At 52.8% G+C, this 8,948-nt stretch overlaps 1 protein-coding gene across 1 annotated transcript; it reads left to right on the top strand.

The window, feature by feature from the left end:
* Positions 1 to 852: 852 nt before the first annotated feature.
* Positions 853 to 5,686, top strand: LOC134503178 (ADP-ribosylation factor 6-like). The gene is made up of 2 exons (XM_063311846.1): positions 853 to 900; positions 4,487 to 5,686. The coding sequence occupies exon 2, from the start codon at positions 4,521 to 4,523 to the stop codon at positions 5,046 to 5,048; it is 528 nt and encodes a 175-aa protein (XP_063167916.1). The 5' UTR covers positions 853 to 900; positions 4,487 to 4,520; the 3' UTR covers positions 5,049 to 5,686.
* The last annotated feature ends 3,262 nt before the right edge of the window (positions 5,687 to 8,948 follow it).

The following is an 8,948-nucleotide window of genomic DNA, read 5'->3' as shown; positions in this document are numbered from 1 at the left end:
CGGGCGAGGAGAGGCGCGGGAGCCGCGGATGACTGCGCAGCCGGCGGAAGGGGCAGCGGCTGGGCGAGGCGGCGACTGCGGAGGCGCCGTCGGGCAGCGCTCCCCTTTGTGGCGCCGCGTTCCCCGGGGGCGGAAAGTTTGCCCCGGCGCTCGGGAGGCGCGCCGCCCGCCCTCGGCCCCCCCCGCGCGCGCGCCCGGGAGAGAGTGAGGCGGGGCGGGACCCCCGCCCACCTGCGCGCTTCTCCGGCCGGCCGGCGTCCCGCGCGCGTGCCCGCCGCCTCCGCGGCATCCCTCCGTTCTTCGCAGGTGAGTGGCGGGCGTGGGGGCCGTCTGAGTTCCTCGCCCAACCCGGCTGGGGACCTTGGGGGGGTCCTTTGAAGGCGCGCCCCCCGCTTTGCTCCCGAGCGGGTCCTTCCTCTGCCCCCTCCATTCCCCAGGGGCGCGGCCGGCTCGCCAGACTGCGCGACGGGGGAACGCGAGTGTGCCGAGTCGTGCGAACGCGCCCTTGCTGGCGGGGCGCGGCTGGCGTGCGGGGCGGGGAGGGAGCGACCCCCCCGCCCCTCTTTCCCGACCTCCCCAGGCCCCTTGCAGCAGCCCAAGCCGGAGGGGGGTGCTTGCAAAAGTTGGAGGGCAAAGGCGGGGAGGGGGATGAAAAGCGGGGGCTGTGGCCCGGGGCCCTTGCTCCGCCGCCGCCAAAGGCGCGTCCGCAGGATTTTGGGAGGGGGCGAACTTGAGGAGGGAAAGGCGTCCCCCCCCCGGCGGTGGCGGGTGCGCGCCCGGGCGCCGCCTTCCGAAGCGCGGGTTTGGGTGGGATCTCGGATTTGAATTGAAACTGCCGTTCCGGTGGGAACTTGCGGGCAGGGCGGCGGCGGCAGACACGTGTTCGGTTCCGGAAGCGCGGTGCCTCCCTGTCCTGCTTGTGTGAAGTTGGGCGGGGGGCAGCGAAGGGCCTTGCCGCGCGCTCCGTGGGGCGGAGGGCCCCCGCCCGCCTTCCGGCCTTCCGCCCCCGGGAAGAAACGTCGCCGCCTCTGCTTCTGGTTTTCGAGCTGCTCTCGGCGGCAAAAGTTCGTTCAGCTGCGGCGCCGGGTTTCTGTTCCGGCGGGTCGCGCAGAATCTCTCTTTTTTCCCCTTTTCCTTTGAAAGTAGCAGATTTTCGCCTCCTGCTTGGGGCCAGAGCCCTCGTCCCCCTGTCGCGATTCATTCCTTCCCGGGGCCCAGCTGGGTGCTCTTGCTCAAGGGCAGGGAGGCAGGCAACCCCCCACCTTTAAAGCCACAGACCGAAGGTTTCCTTCAGGTCCGAATGGACTTTGCCCCCCCCCGCCCCCCCCATTTGGAAAAGTCAGTCAAGAGCTTTGATGCTGCCTGGAGCTGTGCCCCAAGGTTTCGGCCAGCTAAAAAGTGTGCTTTTTCTTTTTTCTTTTTAAGTTTCCATCCAGGCCTTTTTGTGCTTCAACTTATGGGGCAGGTGGACAACTTTGCGAAGGTTGCTATTTTGGGACAGGGGAGAAAGTTGGCAGGACTTTTAGGTTAAGTGTTCACTCTTAAAAATGTTCAAATTTTTCCCTTCCTTTCTTCCCTGCTCCAGAAAGGCAGAGAAACACTGTGTGTGTGTGTGTGAGAGAGATAAAAGAGGCTTTTCCCACCTGGCCCTCCATTTGGGTAAACTTTCTGCCTCTTTTCAGCATTGAACCTGGAATGGCAAATTCCATTGATCCACTGATCAATGGAATTCTGGATCCACTGATCCAGAAGCAAAGCTGATTAAAAGAAACAAGGATTCCTTTGGGGAGTTTGGGACCTATGAAAACGGGTGTGTTGGGTGGCCTGCGGGGGGGGGGGGATTGTGGCGCTCCCTGTGTGAAAGTGAAAGTGCCAGAATGGTGGTGAGCGCACAGTAGCTGTTCTCAGGGCCTGTCCCAACCTTCAGGAATGCGTAAGTTTTGATTGAGGGAGTGAGCCCACCAGATTGGAATGAGGTCTAGAAACATGACTCTGACCTTCCAAGTTGGCTTTTTTTTAATTTTTCCACTTTTCTGTTGGGTTTTGGCGTTAACAGACATGTGACAGAGAATTGGAAAAGGAAGGACACTGGGCTGAAAATGGGAGGGAGGGAGGGGGGCAGTTTAGGAAACAAGTTTTGGGGGACCTTCCAGAAGGAGGACCAGCCAGCCAACTCCCCTGCGGAGTAGGGATCGAGACTGATAGAAACTTCCTCCTCACTGAGAGCTAGTAGGATGGAGAGGCAGGACTAGTCCCAAGGTCAGCAACTAGTTCACCTATAAAAGCAGGCCGTCTCCTCTGCCACCCCTTCTCAAACTTAACCGTCTTGCAAGGTGACAGTGAGAACGCGGCCTCCGAACGTGGGCCGTGCTCAGTCTCCGATGTCCTTGAGGCTTGGTGTCTTTGCTCCTAAAGAACGTGACCTTGCTTTCTCGGAGTTGGGAGGCAGAGCAGGACTCGGGACGGGCTGGGCTGCCTCTTCGTAGAAATATCTGGATGTTTGGGGCCCGGTTGGGACCTGGGGGGCTGGCGGGGAGAGAAACGGGAAGCTCCTGGAGGAAGGAACAGCGTCTTGCACTCCCTCGTGGGCTCTTCCTTCCTGCGTGTGCGGTTTTCCCCCTCTGCGCACTCAGGTGAACCTGCCTAAGGGCAGAAGAAAGATTCTGGGTGCCACTGAGGCAGGGAGGGGTGTACTGAGGGGGGAGGGCAGGGAGAAAAATCTGAATTTTGCACAGGAGCCAAAGACTTTGCACCAGGATCCAGCTGGAAAAAAATAGTCTCCTGCAACCGTAGTGGTGGGGTTAGAGTTCGTCTAAGCTTGCAGGGAGAAGTAACCTATTTAGCAGGTTAAACTGGTTGTTTTATTTTCCCTGAATTTATCTAGCTATCCTAGCAGCCCAGGCTCACAGCACGGAGGGCCTGTGATAACGTGGCTCTTACAAATCCAAGGAATTTGGAAGCAGGTGAGCGAAAGGGGCAAAATTCGGCAGGTTGACGTGCCTGCTTTCGGTTTTTAAAATCAGTACAAGTTTCTAGACCCTCTGAGGGTCAGAATCCGATGGGTCAGACGTGAAAGCTCGTAAAATTTCCAGATGTGGAAATGACTTTGCAAGATTGTGCTGGCAGGGGGAGAGATTTCTGGGCCTTCCCGAATTCCTTGTCCCGCCCGTTGAATCACAGAATGAGATCTAATTGCAGAGTGTGACTAATTGCATGCAAATGCGCAGGTGTCGCTGCTCGGTGCATCTGGAGGGTTACAGCTTGGGAGAAACTGGTCTGGATACTTTGCGCTGGAATATAGAACTGAAAAACCCAGAAATGGGGTTGGGTGTGTCTCCTGTGTTGCAGGTTTCCCTCCTGCCTTGAGATGGAAACCTGCATTACCATTTTTAAAGGCACAGGGTTTTTTTAAGGTTGCTTTTATGGAAAATGGTGTACATTCTTTGTGGTCCTGCTTTGCTTTGCCAGTTCATTGCTTGATCAGTGAAAAGTTGGGGAAATACTCTTTTAAAAAGTAAAATAAAGTTGTTTTAGACCAGGGTTTCTCAGCCAGGGTTCCGCGGCACCCCGGGGTTCCGCAAGAGGTCCCTAGGGGTTCCCTGGGAGATCACAATTCATTTAAAAAGTTATTTCAAATTCGGGCAACATCACATGAAAGAGATAAATTTCATTCTTTACTTTTAGTTTAAGAACCCTGTTCATGCATATGCACAGGCCTACCCATGAAACGAATGTAATAATTTTGTGACTTCTGGCCTATCTTTGAGCCCGAATGTGCAGGGGTTCCCTGAGGCCGGAAAAATATTTCGAGGGTCCCTCCAGGGCCAAAACGTTGAGATAGGCTGTTTTAGACCCTCAAATCCCCTCTCTTTGGTGTTGGGAATGATGGGCTCTGAATTGTGGAACATGTATGTTAAAAAGCTGGGATAAAAATCTAAGAATAATAATCTGGGGGCGCCTGGTTGGCCAGGCCGGCTGTACAGGTCCTGCTTCCTGTTCTCACTTGGGCACCTCCATGAACGTTGCAGGCCTCCAGACTCTTCACCGGTGCGCCTGCCTTCACTTTGGCACGATTGTCTTCCTGCATTAAGTTTCTAGCTTAATGGGGGTTGGGGTTGGAAGGGAACAGACTCCTCAAGTTGGCAAAAAGAGAACCTCCCTTGTCGCCCGGGAAAAATATTCTGCTCGCTGTAGGAGATCAACATTTCCCCAGTTTTGCCTGGCAACTGCCAACCTGCCGTGGCTGTGCTCAGGTGAGAACAGGGAGGTGGTAAGCTAAGATGGCAGGGGGAGTGGGGAAAACATTTGGCACGGGATGGGGGAGAGGTTTTAGCTGAAGTTGGCTGAGGAGGACCGTGGGGTACATCAAGGCGTTGGAAAGGCCAGGGTGGCGTGTGAATGCTCGTTTGGCACTTCTGCTCTCCTTACTGTGTTTTCAATGTCCTCGTCTTCTCTTCCTTCCCCTTTTCCCTTCCCTCCCCTTCAGTCTTGTATGGACTGTGAGGTCCTTGCCTGCAGCCATGGGGAAGATGCTGTCCAAGATCTTTGGTAATAAGGAGATGCGGATTTTGATGCTGGGCTTAGACGCTGCTGGCAAGACCACCATCCTTTACAAGCTCAAGTTGGGCCAACCCGTCACCACCATCCCCACCGTGGGCTTCAACGTGGAGACGGTGACCTACAAGAACGTCAAGTTCAACGTCTGGGATGTCGGGGGTCAGGACAAGATCCGGCCCCTCTGGAGACACTACTACACCGGCACCCAAGGGTTGATCTTTGTAGTGGACTGCGCCGACCGGGATCGGATTGATGAAGGCCGCCAGGAGCTTCACCGTATCATCAACGATCGAGAGATGAGGGACGCCATTATCCTGGTCTTTGCCAACAAGCAGGATCTCCCGGATGCCATGAAACCTCATGAGATCCAGGAGAAACTGGGTCTCACTCGCATTAGGGACAGGAATTGGTACGTCCAGCCGTCTTGCGCAACCTCAGGAGAAGGACTCTATGAAGGCTTAATGTGGCTTACATCTAACTACAAATCTTAATTCTAGGGGGGTGGATCTAGCTTGATAATTGGCACACACACATCCCTAACCAATGATTCTTTGAATGCACATTCTCCTCTATCTTTCCCCCCCCTCTTCAACTCTTCCCCAACTCCTGACAGAGATTTAACCAGCAAAGGTGGAGGTCTGGAAGACATTGTGGTGGTTGCATCTCACTCTTGGAAAATGCCTTGATATATGCCGATGGGGAAGTGGAAGGGATGGGGGCTTTGGCCCCAATTAACCAAAAGCCACCCATGTGCATTCCTTCTGTACATTCCCCCAGCCCTGTGGTTCTCTGCACTGTGGTGTCTTCCAAGCAAGCAATCTTAAGCCGAAGGGAAGCACCCGTGTGAAGAGTGTGAGCTGGACGCAATTCCAGGAGCTCTGTGTTGACCTGGGGTAGGCCCCCTGCCCCCTTTTAAAGGTGAGCAACCTTGGCACCTCCAAGGAAGCTGGGCTTGCTCTGCCTTGGCTCCGCTGCAGCCTCCTGGATGCTACCCTCTGCTGCTTTGGCACACCAGGTTGGCGGAGCAGGCCAGGCCAAGGGGGTGCTGCATTTGCCGGGCACACTCAGGGGGATGGGAACTCTTGATGGAATGCTTTGAAGGTTGAATCTTCTAATGCAGTGTTTTGCGACTTTAAGACGGGTGGACTTCAACTCCCAGAATTCCCCAGCCAGCAAGGCTGGCTGAGGAATTCTGGGAGTTGAAGTCCACCCGTCTTAAAGTTGCCGAAGTTGAGAAACACTGTTCTAATGCCTTTGCTGGGAACACCCAGCCCTTTCCTCCCCTCTCTGGACCTGTTCCACCTGCTTGGAGGAGAAGCAGACAAGGGCAGGCACGCCTAGCGCCTGACCAAACCCGTTTCCATGCTGCGAGAAGGGAGTGGAATTGAAGCAGCCGTTCCTCAGCAGGTTCCTTGTCCCCAGCTTCCTTCCTACAAATCTGTCGAGGGTTCCCCCATAAATACCTGACATGCTGAGCTCAAGAGGGGCCACGGCTGCTCCACTGGGGTCTTCTCCGGGGCCTCACATTCCTTGCGCAGCTCTTTCAAATTTTCCCTGTTATGCAGACACTGTTTCCATATAAAAGGGGACTGTCCTTGCTCTTTCTGTTTTGGCCACCTTTGGGCCACATGCTAGGACCACAATTGTTATGCCAACATGCTGGGCCACCCTGTTTTCAAAGCTGGCACTGTGATTGGCCTCAACCTGATGAATTGGAGCAAAACTTGGAAATTTAGCTCTCCTAGCTTGAGGGGAGTGTGTGTGTGTGTGTGGGGCTGTGTGCTCACAAAGACACACGGTGCAGGGCACTTGTTTCTCGCGGATAAAACATGCTTTTCTGGTTCAATTCCAAGTGGTGGGTATGATTCTCCACCTTAGATTGTGTGGCCTTCTGCGCATAGACCAAAGAGGAGTTTTTGCCAGGAAAGTCCTGTGGGGGCTGTAAGGTACCCCCTCCCTCTGGTTTCAGCCCTTTCCTGTTGCTAAAAAACAGTTCCTCCTGCTTGCTCACTCGCTTTTTAATCCTGTTTTGTGAATGATTATGAATAAGCAGTGGCCAATTTGAGGTGCTGATTTTCATTGGGCACCCTAACAGAAAATCTCTCTGTTCTTGCTCCTGTTCCTTCTTGCCTCTCCCTTAAGCAGTTTTTATTCCTCTCCTCCCCCACCTTTAGAAAACTTTTTTTTTAAAATATTAGGCCTTCAGAGGTCCTGTTGTCATTTGGACACCCAAATGGGCCCATGAGGAATTGGTGAGCGTTGCAATGCGGCTGCGACGCAGAAAGTCGAATGGTGGTGGTGGGAGGATCTGTCCCCCTCCCCATGGGCAATTTTGTGCCATGTCCTGAGGCATTGAAGGCGCCCTTCAAAGCATCTGCTCTCTTGATCCCCCCCCATTCATTCAGATCTTGTGTTCCCAAGCCCTAGAAATGGTAAGATGTACAGAAACTCGAATTCTTTGGGGGAAGGAAAACTGGAATGAGAAATTAGCAAGGGATGATTCTCTTCTCTGCCCCGGGGGGTGGGGTGGGGGCTAAGGTGATCCGTGGCTTTACTAACCCAGAGAAAAATCAGATTGTGCTTTTCCCCAGTTCCCACTAGAGCCTGCACCCTGGGCGTGATCTCTTGGATCAGATGTGACTCACAACTGCTTGAGGCGCATTCTCCACCCCTCTGTTCCAGTGGGGAAGGCAGCTCCGTTGCGCTGAGCCAGCTTAAATGCTCTTTTCAGCAATCTTCATTTCCCCCTTGTCACTCTGCCCTTGGCTTACCTCTTCCTGGATTGTAAAAAGCACGTGAGAAATGCCGGCAGGGATGCCTGTAGGTTAGGATCAAATAAGTCCAGATGGGGGCCAGGATAGCATGATCAAAGCTCCACCTGATTTTTATATGTGTCGACTAAAGGACAGGCAGAATGTTGATTGTGCTGTTGTGGCTGCCACCTTGACTTTTTTGACCCACAGGCCCCCTAGATACTATATTTTTTTTTCCTTTTTTTCCTTCTTCCCCCAACATCAGGGGTGAGCGGAGAGTCCTTGAAACAGTTCTCTGATCTTTATCTTTTGGCTTCTCTGCTCGTGTCCGCCAGTCAACCCACTTTTTCCAGGCACGCTTGTTCACCCTCTGAATGGCCATTCCGAAACATCTTTGATTTGGGGAATTTGGTGCACTGCATCTATTAAACCTGGGTGCATGCCCATGGTGCGCACAATGCAAGTCCTGCAAAATGCTTGCAATGGTTTATGTCATCAGAAATCGGTAGTTCAGCCTGGAGAGATTTATGGGGCAGGAGGGGGCAGCTTCTGCCCTGCCCCTTCTGATGGAGAGGCCCCTTCCCACCAGCTTTCTCTCTAAAATAGTGCTCTTCTGTGGTGCAGTCTTCTGCAGCTTATATTCATGGCACATCTGAACATTTTTGAAAGGAAATCTCATCTGGGGAACGAGGATGGGCATCTGTGGATGTGCCTGCGTGCTGTTCAGGACCACACTCCCCATCCTCCTCATCCTCGTAATAGAGTAGATGGGATTCTCAGTCCCCACGCATTCTAAGGTTCCCCGAAGGCGAAGCAGGGGGGAGATGCAAATCTAAGGGAATGGGGTGGGCTTCCTTCAAGCTTCAATGCATTGTCCCAAACCTGAACATACCGCCATAACGGGCACATGGCGCCCTTCAGCCACGTGTTTCTTGGGTGCAGCTTGTCTGAAAATGGGGCTTCCTCCAGCCAGAACCATAGAATTCCTTCCTTGGCTGGGAACTTTGGTTTTTGTAGTTCTAATCTATCTGACAGGCTGGGAACAGGGATATATATTATGAAGGCACTTAATCCCCGCCCCCAAGTGTTTAGTGGCCTTTTCATTGCTATATAATTTTTCCAGTCCTGTTGGAGTCATTCCCAAAAATCACACACAAAAATGTGGGGTTGTTATTCCTCCCCACCCCCACCCCCCAGCCTGGTGGTGGGGAGAGAATGATCTGTGTGAAAACAGCTACTTTTTCTTTATTTTTCTGTGCCTTCAGTAAGGGCTTTTCACTGAAAGGAAAAACAAGGTACTTCTGTAACTAAAACTGCAGCTGGTTAACTTGAATACACTGATTTGTTTTTGTCTTAAATAAAATTAAGGGTGCTGTTTTTTTTTTCCTTCCCTGATTAGAAAAATGAAGGGTGTGTTTATTGGATGCTAAGCTGCACATACAAATGTACATTTATTGCTGGAATTTCTTTAGAATCTCTTTTTGCTAGGGTGTGGGAAGGGCTGAGTTCACACGTTCCTTGTGGCTATGAGTGCCTGGAGTGGGAAACCCCTTTTACAAACAAGGGCTCGCTGTTTGTTTTTTTAATAAATGATTTTTCTTTTGAGTCTTCATGCAAATGAAGTGTTTCTTTTTTTTT

This window comes from Candoia aspera, chromosome 10, assembly GCF_035149785.1.
Source record: "Candoia aspera isolate rCanAsp1 chromosome 10, rCanAsp1.hap2, whole genome shotgun sequence".
In the NCBI taxonomy this organism is placed as follows: domain Eukaryota; kingdom Metazoa; phylum Chordata; class Lepidosauria; order Squamata; family Boidae; genus Candoia; species Candoia aspera.
This window is presented reverse-complemented; position numbering and strand designations above follow the sequence as displayed.